The 20,102-nt window shown below is 49.8% G+C and overlaps 1 protein-coding gene across 2 annotated transcripts in view; it reads right to left on the bottom strand.

Moving 5' to 3' along the window:
• Nucleotides 1-1,288: 1,288 nt before the first annotated feature.
• SLC35F3 (solute carrier family 35 member F3) overlaps nt 1,289-20,102 on the bottom strand; it is a 400,450-nt gene continuing 381,636 nt past the window's right edge. For both annotated transcript variants that reach the window (XM_078434217.2, XM_078434218.2), the window contains 5 exons: nt 16,263-16,482; nt 9,347-9,472; nt 6,449-6,641; nt 5,553-5,642; nt 1,289-2,784 (listed from right to left, as the gene is read on the bottom strand). In XM_078434217.2, coding sequence (XP_078290343.1) covers nt 2,549-2,784; nt 5,553-5,642; nt 6,449-6,641; nt 9,347-9,472; nt 16,263-16,482 — 865 coding nt within the window. In that variant the 3' untranslated portion in view covers nt 1,289-2,548. The remainder of the gene's footprint in view (nt 2,785-5,552; nt 5,643-6,448; nt 6,642-9,346; nt 9,473-16,262; nt 16,483-20,102) is intronic.

Genomic DNA, 20,102 nt, shown 5'->3' with positions numbered 1-20,102 from the left:
TTATGTTTTGTCTGCCTCCCTGTTTTTGTTATTATTTTTGTTTCCCTTCCCTTATGTTCATCTGTTTCGTCTCTTAAAGTCCTCATATGAGTGAAGTCATATGGTATTTGTCTTTCTCTAATTTCGCTTAGCATAATACACTCCATTCATGTTGGAGCGAGTGGCAAGATTTCATCGTTTTTGATCAACGAGTAATATTCCATTGTACATATAAACCACATCTTCTTCATCCATTCATCTGTCAATGGACATTTGGGCTCTTCCCATACTTTGGCTGCTGTAAACATTGGGTACATGTGCCCCTTCCAAACAGCACACTTGTATCCTTTGGATAAATGTGCTATTGCTGGGTCGCAGGGTTGTTCTAGTTTTAATTTTTTGAGGGACCTCCGTACTGTTTTCCAGAGTGGCCGCACCAGTTTGCATTCCCACCCGCAGTGCAAAAAGATCCTCTCTGTCCGCATCCTCGCCAACATCCGTTGTTGCCTGAGTTGTCACTGTCAGCCACTCTGACAGGTGTGAGGTGGTACCTCATTGTAGTTTGGATTTGTATTTCCCTGATGATGATGAGTGATGTTGAGCCTCAGCTCACCAGTTCTGACCCCAAGGAGCAAGTGAGGCATGGTGTATGGTCGCTCTAGGTGTGGCTGGCAGGGTGACGTGTCCTGAAGAAGCTTGCCGTCTCGTCTCCTCTCTGCTCCCCCCACACCCACCCTTAGAGAACCTGGCCGTTCGCAGCTGCAGAATGAGAGGCATTGGACCTCACGGCCCCTGGCTGCAGCTGCCTGGAACAGAATATTGAGGCTGGTACCTCAAATTCTCTACAGAGCTAGAACGAGGTTAGGACACTGAGGCAGAAGTGAGGGGTGGGAGTGGAGCAGGAAGACCGTGCCAACATGGCGACCGAGGCCGCCACTTGGAGGTAGCTATGAGGGCAACGTGAGCTGAGGAAGCAGTCTGTGCAGAAAAAAGAGAGACACAAGCAACACCCAGAGCTGAGTAGGGGGCAGGCGCCTGGAGGGAAAGGAGAGGCGGGGTGAAGGGAGAGGAGGAGGGGAGGGAGACGATGCCTCAAGACATTTTGTATGAAGCCCAGATGGCTGTTTTGCATTTTGCTTTTGTGCCAGTCACCTCTGTCATCACCATGAGAATCTTCGCCCCTTGAGGTGGCTGGGTGGGTTTTCATGCCTTGGTGGTGCGGGAGGGTGGGACCTGCTGGGAGCGGGAATGGGCGGGAGTGGGCACCGTGGGAATGCAACAACGGGGCCGCCAACACAGCACGAAATGCTTCTTTTTTAAATAGTTTATTCATCTGTTTGGCCAAACAGGTAATGGAAACTGAGAATAATAATTTGCTAAAAAGTTCAGGTCACGAATGCCCCCTTCCCGTATGAAACGAAAGACTCCATGGTTAACAGAGTGCACCATTGGGTTATGACAACATTTCAAAATAAGGTCTCCATTTCGTATGTAACAATGTAAACTTCAAAAATAGTAAACTCTAACCCCCTTGTCCCTCTTTACAAGATCTATCACAGATAGAATTTTTCTGGCAGACCTAAGTTGTGTAAGTAAACAGCCTGGTGCTTTAAAAGTTTCATAAAAAGGTTTACAGGTTCAGGAAGTTAATTTTTCCAGCTTGGTCACGAAGTGAAAGCAATTCACCTCCGGCATAGTCTACCTTATATGTGCATTGCACACCGCTAACCATGTGCCATTACACAGGTCACCAGCTTGTCATTTTTTGTACACACACACACATATATAGTTTTATTGGTTTCTAAAGATTTTTACACCTAAATGAGAAGACGGCGCCAGTGACTTACAATGTCACCTCGCTTCACGTAGGTAAAGACGAAAATTCTGTAGAAGGCACTGTAATTTCTCTTGCATGATCTTACACAGACACAGGAGAGCAGCCAGCTGGGGCTTGGGCTTCTCTTTCCCTCTCTGTCACCCGGCGCGGGCCTGTCCTCCTCCAACCGTCACCCCGAGGTTAAGTCCACAGTCGATGGGTTCTGCAGTCCGTTTCCCTTTGCCGCGTCACCTCTTCACGTCCTCATCCATCCATCCCTCCGTCCGCCCAGATTGACCGAACAGTCAGCTTTTGGTTCGTTGAGATCCCTTAAAATTAAGAATACAGCTCTGGTATAAAACAAAATATGACCCTACCATAGCTGGAAAGTAATCACAGTGTGCAATGTAATTTTCAGTTGCTAAGATTCAGAACACTTGGCCCTGCCTCTCGTCGTCCCCGGACAATCAATGCCAGGGTAACTGTAACCAGCTTTACATTCACTGAAAAAGGGCCGCGAGGCTCTTCTTGTCTCTCTCATTTTGAACTGGTAACCTTAGGAGAAAGGTCTGATGTGGAAAAAGTGCAAGCAAATTGGACATGCCAATAAATACCGTATAACTTACCGCAGATTACCGGAACTGTACAGGTATGTACACCTTACCAAACCGAGGGGCCCCCGCCAGGAAGAGACCCCCCAAGTCACTAACAACGAGCGTGAGCGTTCGCCGCAGAGTTCTGGAGGGCCCACGGTCAGCGGGTGAACGAAGGGCGGGCTCTTCTGTTCTTGCTCTGAGGTCCCGAGCCCGGGTCTGCAGCGCCCTCCGCCGTCTCCTCCTTCTTCCTCACCTTGAGGCGGGTCAGCAGCTTGATCAACCAGACATCCCACTCCTCGGGCAAGAGCAGGAGGAGGAAGCCCAGGCCGATGATGATGATGGCGATGACCCGGACCCCGTTGAAGACGATCTTACTGGTGTAGTGATCAACCACTGCACGAGACCGAGAAAAGCCGGGTTACTCGGAGGTGAGCCAGGCGCAGGGGCTGGGGCGTCCCCTCGCGGGCCGGCAGGAAGCGGTCTTCCTTGACCGCAGGATCTTCCTCAGGGTGGCTTCATTCCTTGCGGGCAGGGGCTGCCTCTCAATTTTATAAGCCTGGCGCTTGTATGTCACTTCCCCAAACTGACCTGGCACCTCAGTTCAGGCACTGATTTATGTGACAGGCAAAAAAAATGGTGGTGGGGGGGGCAATTGGAGATACAACCCCCCCCCCCCCCCCCCCGGACGATTATTTTTGGCCCACCTCCCGAGGGTCCGGGGGAGGGGGGGCGGGCAGGATAATGAAAACATTATTGCTTTCTTTATATTTTTGGTACTTTTCATGTTTTTTTTTTTTTTTTTTACAATGACGTTTTGTATTTATAATTTAAAAGCATTATTTCCCAATATCCGCATAGGTACGGTTTAAAGGCCAAACTCACACTGGTGTTTTGAAGATAATAAATATAAATTCTTGTTCCGCCCCAGGCCGTTATTAGCACGACACTTCAAAGCCACCTGGGTCGTCACTGACTATCCAAGTTTATTAAAGGTCCACGGGGCACATGGCTCATACCCGACCCACATCGGGTGAGGGAACACAGTGAGAAGCAGGATTAACGTCCGGTCATAAAAATCTACACCATCGCTCTCTTCATACCGGAATGGTCAAAACCACTGGGGATATTAAGGTTTTTCTTTTTTCCTTTTTTTTTTTTTTGCTTCATTTCCCTGCGTTCTTAATTAAAACCAGACAAAGCAAATTTGGAGGCCGCCTTCTACACAAGAGACACCAACTGCTTACTTTTCTATCACTTCGTGACAGAGCGTTTGCTGACTTCGAGCACGTGGCCTTTGAAAGCCACCTTGCTGGCCGGCGGTCGCCGGCTCTCCACGTGTGGGCCCAGGATGTGGCCCCGGATATGGCCTGGCTCTGGCCTTCTCCCCTCACGGGTCTCCACTCTCCCTGCCTCCCCCCAGCCTCCCCTCCCTGCCTCTCACCTTGCCACTAGGGGAGGCAGAGAAAGACACAGGGATAAGAGTTAAAACGGGAAGAGACACTGTTAGCAGCCCTTTGGTGGAACTAAAGTGCCTCTTTTGTCTCACTGCAATTCAGCAAGCCTTTAATTTTTAATAATGGTGGAACATTCTGTGAATTCAACGGACGGGGACAGTCAATTAGCAAGGCCCACGGGCTGCACCCCAGATAGGCGCCAGGGAGGGTCGGGAAACCACCCAATGGCTCCGCTCTGACACATCAGGTAACGGTGGCCACCTTTGCTCCTCTCTTCCACTGGGGAATTGGATGTGATCCCTTCCTTGGCCGCAGAATTAAACTCCTAGGTTGCAGGTGAGTGATGAGAAATGATGCTGATTTCTCTCTCAAACCCCTGGCTGTATGATACGGACAAAGTAAGCATCCGTCTAGGAACCACCTGTGATACGCCTTCTCCAAGTGAAGAACGCCGTGACTACAAAGACGCCGTAAGGGGTAGGGGGTAAGCTGAGAAGTTATTTTCCAGAAGGCAGCAGAGTCTGGAGGCTCACAGTGTGGACCGCTTCTTACCAGCTCTCTCTGACACATTCAGCCTTTTGAGATATTGACTGAGGGGAGGTACTACCTTCACATTCGGGTGGGACAAGCAAAGACCCAGCGAGGCAATGGGTTGGGACCACCATCCTCCAGGTGGGCAGAGCCTGTGCTGCCACCCCCGCCGGGCCTTTTTCCACACGCTGCCCTGAGGTGCCCCTAGGAGGGTCTGGGGCCAGGGTGAGGCACATACAGAACAAGCGGGACAGGAGGGGTGAGGAACCAGATCACAGGAAAAGGCTTCGGAAATTGAGAGCTGTCAACGGGGCGAGTGCTACAGAGAGAAGAGATTTACAAACCCTTCTCCGGCTAACGACAGGTTATACGGGGGCGTCAGGTGTGGGGGGGCGGTGGCTACGGGAAGAAAATCCAAAATTGCCACCAGGATGAGCCAGGAAAGGAGGAAGGTGGGGGGCAGGCGACCACAAAGTCTTGGAAGAGCTGCCGACTGTCCCCAGCAGAAAACAAAGCAAGGTCCCGAGTCACCGGGGGAAAGGGCTCTCGCTCTCCGGGGAGGCGGAGAATCACGTGCGCACTCCTTCTGTCTGTAAACCCTACATCATACCCATCACACCCTGAGCACATTTTCTGCCCCAGAAAGTCACTTGCAAAAATTAAAAGTTTCTTCCCGCTACATATTTTTCCATGCTTCTTACTCATATGAATGACACTCCTCTCCGGTCCTCACGTCAGTTAGCCCTGAGATGGCTTTAGACTAGCTGTACTTTGGTGTGCTACGTGAAAATCAATGCATTCTGGAGAAATACCGTATATATGAGAAACACCGACTTGTACCTAAGTGCTTGCTTTCTTTCGTTTTTTATTTATTTATTTTGAGAGAGAGCGAGCAGGCTCCACGCTGTCAACATGAAGCCCGACATGGGGCTCGATCCCACGAACCGTGAGATCATGACCTGAGCCGAAATCAAGAGTCAGACACTCAACCGACTGAGCCACCCAGGCACCCCTAAGTGCTTTCTTTTTATACAGAAGGTTAAACCTGCTTTCCATGGCAGGCACAGCAAGAGTGTGTGTGAGTACGTGTGTTTGTAAGCATGCACACGTGTGTGTGTGTGTGTGTGTGTGTGTGTGTGTGTGTGCAAGCAGATACTGGAAGCCATACTGGCTTACCTGCATTCACAGGTACACTGAGGACGATTCCAACAGACATCAGAGTGGGATACGTAACAGCAATTCCAAAATTTAATACAATATTGAATGCTGAAATAAAGAAGAGAGAGGGGGTTATTCGTGGCTGGCCCTGGACTTTACAGCCTCCCTGGTCTGTCCCACCCCACCTTCTCTGATGAGGCTGGAGTCACGGGAGTTACCACTGACTCAGTGACCTTGGGTGGGGATTAGGGTCGAACACCCTGATTATGTAGCTTTCCTTCCTTCCCTGAGCTCTGAAGAAGGGAAAAGAAATCCGGAAAAGGTGGTCAGCGGGAAGGCACTGGAAAAGAGGGCCGGGGCTATCCTACTCATCCTACATCCCGGTGCTTTCTGCCGGCAGTGACCATGGCAGGCGCTTCGGGTTATGCATTTTTAGATGGAAACTGGGCAAGGCATCTTCTTGGCCACTTTTCTGCCTAGGACCCGCCTTCCATCAAGGAATGGTGATGATGATATTAACAGTAATGATAACTGATAATATTTATTGGACACCGATGTGTATTAGACACTGTTCTAAGAACCTTGCATGTATTATTTGCCAACTCCCTACCGGTCCTGTGGGGACTGTTCTGTTATCCGTTCTGTTATCAGTAGGTCACTACTCAGAGCGGCAGTGACCATGGCTACTGCTGCCTCGACTGTGGTTCTGAATTAGAATCCAGTGCCATCTTTACAAGGACTTAACAGTCTTTAAAGACTCAACCATCTTGAAAAGCACTGGGAATTTCAGCATAACAACAGAATGCTTTTCTTCTTCAGGGCATGGGTTTGCAGATGCCCCTTGAGCTGCCCGGTCCTGTTCACCCATCATTGCTTCTGACGGCGGGGATTCTGACGGGTTGATCGACACTTACTCAATAAGAGGACTGAAAATCCACAAAGGTTTCCCCATGGAATGTCATCGAAGGAGCTCCAGTATTCCACTTTGGTAAAGTAGAGGATGACGGGAATACAGGTGATGAAGAGGATGTTAAACACACCCAAAATGGACAAAAATAAGGCGGCTTCTCCGAACTTAGCACTGCCCAGGAGGAGCTTGAACAGAACCTGCCAGAGGAAGCAGAGGAGGCCGGGTGAAGACTCGCCCCAGACGTCACCTTGTCACAGGGGGAGTAGAATGCACCTGATAAGGCTGGGCTGGACCACAGGACTGCAGCCACGTGAAGGGTAAATCCTACCTTACCAGGCTTCATGGAAAAGGTGGTGGGGTCTGACCTATGTGCACCTGTACACATATCCAAATCTCAGTAGCGCCATAATGAAGAGTTACGGATCTCTGGCCTCATAGAAGGCATCTTCAGGACTCATGGGTTTTCACGCTAGGCTTCATTTGTCTGTGTTGTGTTCATTGAATGTTTACTTATTTTTGAGAGAGAGAGCGAGAGCGCGTGCGTGTGAGAGAGCACACAAGTGGGGAAGGGCCGAAAAAGAGAGAGGGAGACACAGAATCCGAAGCAGGCTCCAGGCTCCGAGCTGACAGCACAGAGCCCGACGCGAGGCTCAAACTCATGAGCCATGAGATCACGACCCGAGCCAAAGTCGGACCCTCAACTAACTGAGCCACCCAGGTGCCCCTGTCTGTGTTGTATTCATCACACGACATCCCAGGTTCAGAGAGTCTGAAGAGGAGGAAGCCACAGAAATTACAAGTGACTACCATTCGTCTGATGGATCTCTGACTTTGCACAACACAGCTTGCCCTCAGTGAAAAGAGCTTTGGCTGCAAAGCCATGTTCTGCAAATCGAAGGTAGAGGGACTGTAACACTCAGCTCATCTCTGCTCCATCCCACCACCTCATTCCAGAACCGGCAAGGGTTTTAGTGGAACGCGCCTGCCCCACTCTGAGTTCTTACACCTGTTCTTGTTTGTACATATTTCAAATGTGTGAGGGCCGGAGAGAGAGGGGTAGATGTGCCTGGAGGCTGGGAAGCTGGGATTACAGAGGCAGCCTTCAGGGAACGATCCACAACCAGGGAACTAAGTGATCTGAGTGGAGCTTGAGTCTCCTCCTACCCTGCCTGCTTCTTCCTTTTTTCAGCCAGTTCTCAAGTCTTTCAGGTATTTCTGGGCATACGTGCAAGGAGCACGAAGAGGGAAATAAATTGCTCAGGCTTCCACCCGCTAGCCCCTCTGCGTAAGGAGGGGGCAGGGGAGGAGATGGGAAATGGGAATCAAAATCAGCATTATTTGTGCTCATTGTGGATTGATTGCATTTCCGTGTGCCCTCTGCTTCCCATTAGCACGCAGCTAATCGAGTGCAGCCGAGTGTGGCCTTGTCCTATTTTCTGCATTTGAATAGTGTCTTTGAAGTCTCAGAGCGGCGTGGGCCTATCACATCCTCTTGGCGAGCTGTGTTCCGGAGAAGGAAGATGGCCTGTGTGCGTCTCTCTGTGGGCAGTGAGGGCAGGGAGCTGATGAAGGATGGGAAGGTGCCGTTATTTCGCATTCCCAAACCACAAAATGTCTTACGCACAGAGCTGGGAAAAAGTGCCTTTTCTTATACCTCTCTACCATACATCATTTTCTCTGTCCTACTGTCTGGATCCCCAAAGGGCCAATAAGTCTCAAAGCTAAATCCTCACTCCTCCCTGGATCCTCCTCGAAACCTCCAGGTCGGAGATCAGAGACTATTTGCATTCTTCACCATGGACATAAAAGGAGAGAGGAAGAAAGGGAAGGAGGAGGGAGAGCAGCCAGAAGCCATGATGGGGTGGGGGAGCAGAGAGTGGGGATCAAAACTGGTCCCATCCAGGGGCGCCTCAGTCGGTTACGCATCTGACTTCAGCTCAGGTGATGATCTCGCGGTTTGTGAGTTCGAGCCCCACATCGGGCTCTGTGCTGACAGCTCAGAGCCTGGACCCTGCTTCGGATTCTGTGTCTTCCTCTCTCTCTGCTCCTCCCCCACTCGCACCCTGTCTCTCTCTCAAAAATAAGTAAATGTTGGGGCGCCTGGGTGGCTCAGTCGGTTAAGCGTCCGACTTCGGCTCAGGTCATGATCTCGCGATCTCGCGGTCCGTGAGTTCGAGCCCCGCGTCGGGCTCTGGGCTGATGGCTCAGAGCCTGGAGCCTGCTTCCGATTCTGTGTCTCCCTCTCTCTCTGCTCCTCCCCCGTTCATGCTCTGTCTCTCTCTCTGTCTCAAAAATAAATAAACGTTAAAAAAAAATAAGTAAACGTTAAATTTTCTTTTTAAATGGTCCCATCCACACCTGCAGTTGGGACATGCTTTCCAGCACTTCCCAACATTTTGTCAAAAATAGGTTATAATCCCCATATCATAGTAGTTGTTCTTCAGATCTCCGGGAAGTGCTCCAAATGCATTATGGATTCATGCTGAGTACGGGTAGCTGCACAAACCATGGGATGAAAGATTTCATTGACAAGGCTGCACCGGGTATTTAAATCTTCACGTCAGACCTGGTGGGAAATCATCTCCCCCAACACCGAACCAGCCCTTTAGGGCCCCTGATCTTCCTCCAGTCCTTGCCAAACCATGAAGTCACCGACATCTGACACTGCCGATCCACTGCTCCATCTAGGTTATCCCCAGTACGGCGAAGATACGGCCGTCGATGGCAAGATCTAGAGAGCCAAAGCCAAGAGCAGGTGCACGCCTCATCACTACAAGTCTGTATGCTGCTCACCTTAAAACACAGGTGCCATCAAGGCGCCCCAAAGGTGCTGGGCCTGCCACGCAGAGGCCCGCTGTTCTCTCCCGGGAAAGCTCAGGGAGCTTGCTCTGCGCGTACTTACCTTGTAGAGGGCAGACATGGACGCAGAGCCCACCACCAGCGCTATGCCGATGACAGAGTGGCTGTGGAAGCCATCTGCATAGGTCATCATCACGATCCCAGCGATGGCGAGGATGGCGGCCACAATCTGGACAGAAGGAAGAAGACAGCGGTGAGGGTAGTGGTGGGGGAATCCGATGGGCTGCTGGAGGGTGAATGCGGTAGAAAAGCTCATGGAAGTTCAGGAATGGGACGGAAGAGTGGGGTCTCCTTTCCAGGTCTCTGGAGAACGAGCGAAATTTCCGTTCTTGCTCAGTAAAGCTTGGTGCGACCGAAGAACCCGGAATGGCTGTTAGCAAGGAGACATGCTCATCCCGTGGTGGCCCGTCACTGGGCGCCTTGGGAACCGCAGGGGAGGCGGCCGTAATGCCAACAGTAGGTGGTTTGGCCGTGACAGGGGTTGGTAGACAGCACCTGGAAGTCACCTCGGTTCCTTCCCAACCTTCTGAAAGCACCTCATGGGATCTTGCTTTTACGTACTTTGTATCTCAACAGAGAGAGGGCGCAGATCATGGCCCCATTTAACATGCCAGCAGTAGGGTCTTCTGATAGAGTGTCATATGACAAAGGGCAACAGTGTCCTCACCCTGGGAGGGCAGCTCCTTTTCTTAGCTGCTGCAGGGCCATCCCCCCCACCCCCCGCCGACCCCCCCTAATCCTGTCATTATCCAGATATAGACTTCCTGGGTGGAATGGCCCTTCCAGGGAGACGCACACATTCCTGCCCCTGCGCCCAATGAAACTGTCGGATTACCCAGGAGACCGACTCCGTGGGATGACATTTCGCAAAGGAGAAATGCATCAGCGCGGCGAACAAGGACAAGTTTGGACCCGAGGCGGTCAGGGAGCTACCGAAATGTTGCTGGTGCCGAGTGGGGGTGCTGTAGGCAAAACACGGGGAGGCCAGAACAAATGTGTGCGATACAAGTTTCTGCTACTGGGTTCGCTGGGAGCTTTCTTTCTCTTAACGGACCAAAGTTGACCTCAGCTGCCTACAACAATATCAGTCGCCACTTACTAACTCGGGGGTCATGGGCTAAGTGTTCTCTATGTATTTTCCCGCTTTATCCTCAAAACAGGTAGATACGATCATTCGTTTCATTTCGTAAACATGAAAGCTTTGGCTCAGGGAGGCTACGTAACTCGCCCAAAGTCACAGCGCTGGTGTGTGGCTGAGCGGGGACGCCAAATTTCAGGTCTGTCTGGTTGCAAAGTCACTGTTTATCTCAACAGGAAAGGCTGGCTCACGTCACATGCTACCGCCAACCACCCTGTCTGAGGTCTGAACTGTGGTTTCCTTCGCGGCTTAAACATAAAAATTTCAGGTTAGTGCAAGGTACCGCGGTTGAGCGTCACTCAGCCTGAGTTACAAACTTCTGGTATGTTCCTCACGCAGTACTTCTGTGTCATGATAAATCTGCCCGGAGAACACAGAGGCTCTTGAGAGAGCAGGTGATGGTCATCTGCTAGAGAAGTGCCAGGCCCGTGTCTGCCCACTTGTCCTTTGTGGGTTAGTGACTCGCTGTTAGGCAGATGCTTCATCCCGCATCACACACGGAATCTATTTCATACTCAGATGCTACCCATACTGTGTGCGACTGCTCACGTAGGGAAAGAAACAGAGACCGTAAGACAGTAAGGGGGTTTTCTTCCCCCCTCCAGAAGAAGAGAGGGGCAAGCGATAAGGCCGGCAGGGAAAGAGGGCGGCTTCTGGTCCAGGGGACACACACACAGCGCAAAGATGCCGCTTGGAACAGTTGAACCTGGCTGGGCATCGGAGGTCCGCAGAAGAGAAAAATAACTAAAAAAAAAGAAGGAGGGAAGAAAATAGCTGCATTTCAGACGATTTGGTGCAGCCCCAATGGTATTTGAGCCTTTTCGAACTTGGGGCTGAAGTTTCAAGGAAATGAAGGGGATCAGGGGCTTATTTTCTCCTGAAGACTTACAAGGCTGGTCTCCAGCCTCTGGCTCTGTCTTCCCTACTGGGTAAATAATGAAGGGCTGAAAGCTTCCGCCTGCGCTGAGCTGTGCAAAAGAGTGGAGCGAAGGGATTGGAGGGGTAAGAGTGAGAACCTTCCAGTCAGCAGTCGGGAGCCCGGGCCCCAAGATTTCATTCTGACAGGTGGCACCGGGGGACTGTGGTCCCCCCCGCTCACTGGCTCAGACCTCCAGTTCTCCTCTTCGGAGTCCCTGCCACAGGTCACAGGGGACTCCTGTGAGCGCCACTGTGAGGCCCGCATTCTCCTGGCACCAGCAGCCCTGATGGGACCCCTAGCCCTGAGCCTGGGGCACACCCACGGTGCTGGAGCTAAGCTCACTCTTTTTTTTTATTTTTTTTTTTTATTTTTATTTATTTTTGGGACAGAGAGAGACAGAGCATGAACGGGGGAGGGGCAGAGAGAGAGGGAGACACAGAATCGGAAGCAGGCTCCAGGCTCCGAGCCATCAGCCCAGAGCCCGACGCGGGGCTCGAACTCACGGACCGCGAGATCGCGACCTGGCTGAAGTCGGACGCTTAACCGACTGCGCCACCCAGGCGCCCCGCGCTAAGCTCACTCTTAACGCCCCCCAAACAGCAGGGCAGAGTTGAAACACCCTATGGATTTGGGGGGGGGGGACCTGGAAGTCCTCCCTCAAGCCTGACGTTTTCTCTCAAGATCCCAGTTCTATCTTTGAAAAAATACGTGCAGGGGCGCCTGGGTGGCTCAGTCCGTTAAGCATCCGGCTTCAGCTGAGGTGACGATCTCTCAGTTAGTGGGTTTGAGCCCCGCGTCGGGCTCTGTGCTGACAGCTCAGATTCTGTGTCTCCCTCTCTCTCTGCCCCTCCCCCCGCTTGCGCTCTTATCACTACCCAGCAAGGCCAGACATGCCTGTCCTGTGGTTTCACACGTCCCTTGTCTAGATCGGGGTGTCCCTGAGGGAGAATGCGGGGTTTGAGGAGGAAATAAAGAAAAGTAGACAGCCGAATTTCCCCCGGCCCTCCTTTCTCCCACCTTCCACCACCCCCTCCAGGTAGCCCACTGACCTGTCCCAAAACGGGGACTTGGGGCTTCAGACTGATGGCTGACAGAGGCCCTAAGACCAAGAAGGGTGAGATCACCACCTCTTCTCCAGCTGGAGGGGAGGAGAGTTAGACACAGGAGACTCCGAGGCCAGTGTGGTGCCAATTACCCTCTTACTGGTGGCCTCGCCTCGCGTGGTGACCCCACCAGAGCCTGCCTGGCCTCGGGGGCTTTGGATTCAGAGCTCCAGCAACTCAGTGATGCGCCCTGCATCCCCTGTGGCCGCACTGCCCCATCTCCAATGTCAGGCTGAGCGGAAGGAGGTGAAGCCCTCGAACATCCAGGAGGAAAGGTGGGTGCAGCACCACAGTCGGGCCCCCTCTCAGACGGGCTCTGCCCTCTACTCTGCCCAGACCGCGATGGGCCGCACGTCCTCTGCCCAACCAAGCCCCGGGTGCTGCACTGTGGATGTTGACAGTTGGGGGCAATTTTGAGAAATGGAAAGGACACGTTTTAAATATACTTCCCCTAACACTTCCCCTCCCAGCTCCTGGCTGCTCTTCCCCACTCAGAAGAGTGTAACAGGAAGGGGCTGGCTGTGAGCCCTCCAGTGACCCCCCCACCCCCCCTCCCCCGCCGTGCTCTGTGTCCCAGCTCCCCCCAGCTGTGCTCAGGTGGCAGGGGGCAGCCTCCCAAACAGAAGGCAGTCGAGATCCGAAGTGGAGCTACCATTCAGGGATGGCCCCTCGGGCGACACCAAGAAAGCACTGTCATTATTGAAAACATCAGCTGGAATCTGAGATGGGAACTGGTCTGGGAAAAAGCACGGATCCCCGGGAATGTGCTGCTGGGCTTTGGGGGCCCACGTGAATGATCTCTCAGGTGGCTGTCTTGCTTCTGCCCCAGTCCCTCCTGGCTGGAAAGCCCTAACTATTGGGGGCCGTTATGAACAGATGCCCAGGAAGCAGAAGATCCCATCATCTTCCGTTTCTACCGAGATGGGGGTCTCACCCAGACAAGCCTTCTTTATCCAGCTGCTGAGCACAGCTGGGAGGGCTTTGGCTTTAGCAGAGGCCTTCCTCATGCCCCAAGTTCTACCTGTTTTCGTTCAGCCGCTGCTTTTGCTACACAAAACTGCCTCCCTAGACATCTGTCGGCTTCCGGGACTGTCACCAGAAGAATGGAGCTGATCCAACAAACCCCTCCAACTGAGAAGGAATGATCAAAATAACAACACTGAGAAAGATAACAGTTACTGGATTTTATGTGCCGAGCACACATCATCGTATTTTATTCTCACAACTGTCCTATAAAATACGTAACAAAGGCTCAGAGACGTTAAGTAACTTGCTCAAGGCCCAACAGCTTGTAAGAGTGGAATCAAAATCCAAAGCCTAGTCGTTTGACTCTAGACTGGAACATCTCCCTATTGCATCAGAAACCCTGAATCTGGAGAGCCGGGGGGACGTACAGAAAGCCCATCTAAGCACAGGGTGAAAGGGGACACAATGGCCAACGTGGGCTGCTTTCAACAGTCCCCTCTGATGCCTTAAGTGGTCAGGATCTCTCCAGCATGAGAAGATATGTTTGCTTCTTCTTGGCCAGACCATGTGACCTGGACCAGTTGATGTTTTCCAGGAACCACAGCCCTTGTGATGTAACTGTCGTAATTAACGCAGATCCTCTGGGCGGGCTGTTCCCACAAACATAAGGTTGGTGCTCCTTTGTCTTAATGTCTGTGAGATTCTCCAGCTCATATGCTCAGCCCCCAGGATGGGGAACACTGTCAGTTTCCTCCAATGTCTGGAAATTTTGTGCTTGGATAAGCCAGAGGTCTGAGGGAAATCTAAAAGAACCCTTGCACCAGTTAGATATTATCTTGGACCTAGGTTTCCCATCTGTTATCAAGGGGGAGATTTCCCATCACTCTGGCCGCTGCTGGGGTCTCACAGATTTTGCTAGCTCTCTGAATTCTTAAAGACGGGAAGAGGGGAATACGCCATGACTTGGAGTGGGAAGCTCTTGGATGGGGGAGGGGGGGTCACATGCTTCTCAGAGGATTAATGCTTATTAGAGAGACCCATAGCTACACAGCACTTCACAGGTTACAAAATTTCATCGCCAGTACCAGCTTCTGGGACCTTCTTTTCAGTGCTGGCCTAGTGATGGCTTCAACACAAAATTTTGTTCAGTATATAGTGGTCAGCGCAGACCAAACTGACCAAGTGGCCAGGATGGCTAGACAGGATCATAGTTCAAGGGATGTCATGGGAGAAAACCCTCCTATCCATGAATAGCAACAAAGAAAAGATCTGGGTATGTCACATTGTTCTCTACGGGTCTAGGAGGGCTTCAAGTATTTTCCAGCCTACTTCTCTTAACCTCAAAAAAAAAAAAAAAAAAAAAAATCCAGCTTCGGTGCAGAATTCATCTTGAAGTTTCTCTTCCCGATTAACAGAGTCTCATTTGGAATTTGCTTTGGACATGAGAATCATGCCGAAGAGTTTCCTGAATTCCCTTGGCATGTGGCAGCCAAATGAAGTCACAATGGGTTCCAGGACATGGGAGTCTGCAGAGTCCAGGCAGGCAGGCTGTTTGGACAGATTACCGCTGGAAGCACCTGTGTTTTTTTGTGGCGAAGTATCAGATCATGTATTTGCTGAAAGCTTTTCTGGGTGGTAGCACAGTGAGCGAGTTTTAATTCCAAAATTAACACTGAGACTCAAAACAAAATTTCCCCCTACTGCAAGCTAAAAATACTACTCAGCAGTTGACTCATGTCCCCACTGCTGTTTGAGTAACTAGGTGGGTGTGATTCCTCCATCAGGGTGACGTCATTGTCCTCAGGACAATGAGCAAAGGATACAAGTGGAGGGCCTGGAGTGGAGCCTGCCCCTTGCTGGATGCCTGCGTGGTTCACGGTCACAGAGCTGCCCATCCACAGGGCTCTCAGCTGCATGGCCGGCCCACGTGGCCCGACGGGCAGGAAAGAGGAAGCGATGTGCCCTGTCTACAAGCGGACGGGCTGTGTGGCCAAATCCTCTTTTGTCCTTGTTTGTGGCGAGGAGGTGATGGGGCAGTACCAGCTCCTGGCCACCAAAGGGAGGCGAGCAGAAGCCACCAGGACTCTGTCAACTGAACTGTCACCTTGTGCTTTCATTCAGGGTGAGTCCCTTGCTATTACAGCTGACAGTTGACAATGCACTTATCCTATTTCACACAACTGTTAGGAAATTTGGCTGAAGTTGACTAGATTTTGACGGAATTTACTAAGTCTCGGATCTCACAACAAGAAGTAATTCACAGGATATAATTTCCCTCTCCCTTCGCCTGGGGTGTGAAGGAAATGAAACCGGCCCTCCACAGTCTGGATTTAGCCTAAGTGCATCCGGCCCACTTTGGCTTGTACACACGGTCCAGACAAAGGGTCTACCAAGACTGCGCACATATGTGGATGCGGAAGGATCCTCAGGCTTTCAGATGCGTCCTAAGCAAAGAGCGATAGGGTTAGCAGAGAGCTCCAGGCTGCAGGGCACTGCTGCCCAGGAGAGAGAGAGAAAGCACGCAGAGAGGAAATGCATCACCATCCCCAGGTTGGGTCCCCGACTGGCACACACTTTGGGGAATGCTTGCTGAAATGCTTGAAATGAACGGTGCTTTAATGAATGCTGGTCTAGTATGGTTTGCAAGCAAGAGAGTTTGCAAGGCGCACCAAGAACCAGGCCCTCTGCCGGGGCTCCTTTTCTGCTGCAAATCAGAAGGGAAGTGGTCAGCAGTTTATGCTTATGATGCAGCACATGGAGGTAAGCAAGCCAATGGGCAGGTTTTAGTTGACATGACCAAGTGAGGGAGGAAGACAGAGAATAAGGAACTTACCCTCACTCCCATGAACCTGTCCCTGAGAACGATCCATGAGAGCAAGAACACAAAAGCTTTGTTGCAGCAGAATAAGACGGAGACATCCGTAGTGTTTATTTTCTTTATTGCATGTAAGTACAGGTAGTTTGTGAGTGTCCAAAGAACACCAAAGGGTGCTGCCTTGGTAAAAAACACCTTCAAAGTCAAGCCATTGTCTCCAAAAAATCGACAGCATTCCCTAAAACAAGGAAAGAGAGGCAGTGTTATTATATTCTTGGGTTGAGACAGATCATTTTTTCCCTTATACCCATTTTTAAAGCAGATGACGAAGGGGTGGGGTTGCTTATTATTATGTTTTTTGGAACATCTATTAAATAGCTCTTCAACCTATTGCTTTAGTCCATTGAAGAAAATGTCCCACGACGGTCTGACGTCATAGATGATTATTCCTTCTGCTCATGCTAAGTTTGGAACTGATGGTTCTAGACGGAAGGTAGTGGAGTGTTGGGCTTATCTGATCTGAAGAAGGCCCAGTTCCATGGCGACTGACTGAGGAATTCTTTTACCTGCTTGTTAAGAGAAGGAAGTCACTAGATCTTTTTCGGGGGGGGGGGGGTGGGGGGGCGGGAAGAATACTCGAAGAGAACTCACTAAAACATATTTTTAAAAAAGTTTGCCTCCAGCTGGAATTGTCTCTGGTCAGCCAGGGGCAGTCCTTTCTTGGGTGCCTCTAATACATTTTGGCTATGATACAACTAGTGTTAACTATCTGCATTTTCTCTGTGAGGCCTTTTTTAGGGTCTGTCCTTCAGCCATGTGGAAGTTCATGTCTCCATGCCACCTAAGAAACTAGCACAGATTCAAGAGCTCAGCATCGGAACAGAGAGGGAGGTGAGGAACCACCTATAGAAGGAGGTTTTTGAATGCTCTTCTGGATTCCAGGGGAAAGGACCATGAGTGTATGGAAAACCACGTCAGAAAAACAAAGCTAACCTTCCACATGCAGAAGAAGACAGCAGAGGAGGCCGTGGGGTAGATGGAGAGGACATCTACCCCCTGAGAGGGGCTTGGTCTGCAGACAGCTTGCTATTGCCAGGACCACCTGGGAGCCAAGGTTATTGCTCTGCTGCCCTGACAGCCAGGCAAGGGGATGGGTGGGCAAGGAGCCTGGATCCCATGGCCGTCAGCGCCCAGGCTCACAGACTGTGCCCAGTGCAGCCGATGCATGAGCAAGTGAGGACAGGAGTGAGAGAAAAGAAATAATTAGAATAAGCGAAATACCCCAGCGCGGGGGAAGGGGGGGATAGCTGTAGTCTATGCCACTTTAAAATGCAGCAGGAGAGGAGAAAAATTACGAGCACGCATCAAAGGGGATTTGGCGTGATTTTTATTTTAATTTGTTCTTATCATTAATCCAAAATGCAATCCGCCTTCGCTCATGACTTGACTGTGGGATCGCCACAGAAGAGACAGGGAAACACATGCTCTTTCACTGAACTCAGGGACCTCTGTTGCTTCTAAACCACCACCAGGGGAATACGTCCGAATTTCTAAAGTTACCATGAAACCAATTCGACTGAATTGATTCCAGTGCGGCTTTATACAGACAAAGCTCTCATCTGATAGGTTGATGTTTCTGCTGCTGCATGATCTTCATACAATATTTCAGTGGAATTTTTCTAGGGGGTTTTCTTGAGTCCCTGTACACGGAACAGTCTTCTTTCCTTCAGGGGTGATGACCAGGGATGGCTTCCTTCAAGTTTGTGTTTGACAGTAGCCATAAAGTGGTGTCAGTCCTTTCAGCGTGATCAATAGGAAATACAAATTAAAAAAAATTTTTTAATGTTTATTTATTTTTGATACAGAGAGAGGGAGAGACAATGCGAGTGGGGGAGAGGCAGAGAGAGAGGGAGACATAGAATCCGAAGCAGGCTCCAGGCTCTGAGCTGTCAGCACAGAGCCCGACACAGGGCTCAAGCCCACAGACCATAGATCATGACCTAAGCCAAAGTCGGATGCTTAACCGACTGAGCCACCCAGGAGCCCCAGGAAGTACAAATTTTAACTCTACTTAGAGGTTACCCTTCTTAAGGGAGCACAAAGAAAGTAGGATTTCTAAGTTTCCCTGACGCACTAGTATAAAAAATGATTCATGCTGTGGCAGGGGCCATCCGAAGTCAGTTGGACACGTTATGTCCTCTCTAGGTTCTAAGGAGACCAAGATGATTGGCCCTGAGCCAGTGAAACTTGTGCTGTTTTATAGTTAGAGTTGGGGGAGAATGTCCTTGGAGAGAGAAGAGAAGAAATTATATCAATGAAACAAGAACAAATGGCTATAAAAAAGGAGACAATCTTGGAAATTAAATAAAGGATAGCTAAACTAAAAAGATTAAATAGAAAAATTTCACATAAAGCCAAGATAATCTCTCATGAGAGAAGGAAAGAGAAAGAATCTATGTGTGAGTCTTCCAAAGTGTGATGGTTGTAGAAGTGGTGGGGAAGGGGGATCCATCCTGGAGATGGAAAAGGCAAGATTTCTGAGCCCAGTAGAGTTCTTTTGGCCCTTTGTGGACTGATGGCTGGGGAAGTACAGCTAAGATGGGTAGATCTGGGTTCTAAGGAGACCAAGATGATTGGCCCTGAGCCAGTGAAACTTGTGCTGTTTTAAGACTAAAGGCTGTGCACTAATCTATGTCAGGTATATATACCCTTGATTGCAAGGGGACTCAAGAGAGATGATGAGCACAAATTCTTTTCTTCCAGATACCTCTTCTTGGTACACAAAGAATAGAGTATAGTAGAGACTCTTGACTTGTTTTTGCTTAAATGATATGACAGTTCTTTCTTTGGCAGACCAAGTACTCAAGGCTGGCAGGGTATTCTCCAGCAAGCTCAAACCCTTTGGTTTCTACCAACTGAGTCATGTGTTAGCAGAGATTTAGATGTTGTTTGTTTCCAATCCTGCTTGTGCCAACTGTTCTTGGTTATCTCAACTGCATAATTTATTAGATATTTCCTAAACCAACGAAATATAGTGAAAAAAGAAAGTTGTGTTTTCTTTATGAAATCTAAGTAGAGAGTTTCATGGGAAAGTCAATAAAAGTCACTAAAACATTGTTCTTGAATAACCCAACTAGACAGCCTGACTCAGTGGAATTAGGATGGCCATTTTTTTTAAACCAATAAGCACTTATTTATCACTTGTTGTATTCACAATTCTAGACAAGGCACTCTGGCTGATAAAGAACAAGTAAACAGTGCTTCCTTGGTCTTGAGAATATTAGAGTGCGATCAGGGAGAGAAAACTGATTTCCTCAACAGCAAGAAACGCAAATTTAATCACGTATTAGATGGTGTGGAATATAACAGTGCCATAGAATTCATGTTTAAGGAAGAGATTTGAACTGATTGGACAAGGCCTCACACAAGATACGGATTTTGACCTGAACATTCAAGGATAGGTAGGATTTATAGTTAGAGTTGGGGGAGAATGTCCTTGGAGAGAGAAGAGAAGAAATTATATCAATGAAACAAGAACAAATGGCTATAAAAAAGGAGACAATCTCGGAAATTAAATAAAGGATAGCTAAACTAAAAAGATTAAATAGAAGAATTGCACATAAAGCCAAGATAATCTCTCATGAGAGAGGAAAGAGAAAGAGAGAGAAGGAGTAGGAGGAGGAGGAGAAGGAGGAGGACGAGGAAGGTAACATTAGAAGGTCAAGCCAGGAGGTCCAATATTAAACTAAAAGAAACTCTAGACTAAAGGGGAAATGGAAAAAATGAAGTGGAGAAAATTACAAAAGAAATAATGCAAGAAATGTTTTTAGAAATGTAGGATATGAATCTTCATAACAA

The sequence above is a fragment of the Panthera onca genome, chromosome D2, assembly GCF_046562875.1.
Source record: "Panthera onca isolate mPanOnc1 chromosome D2, mPanOnc1 haplotype 2, whole genome shotgun sequence".
NCBI lineage: Eukaryota > Metazoa > Chordata > Mammalia > Carnivora > Felidae > Panthera > Panthera onca.
Note: the sequence above shows the minus strand (reverse complement) of the source record. Positions and strands in the feature narration are given on the sequence as shown.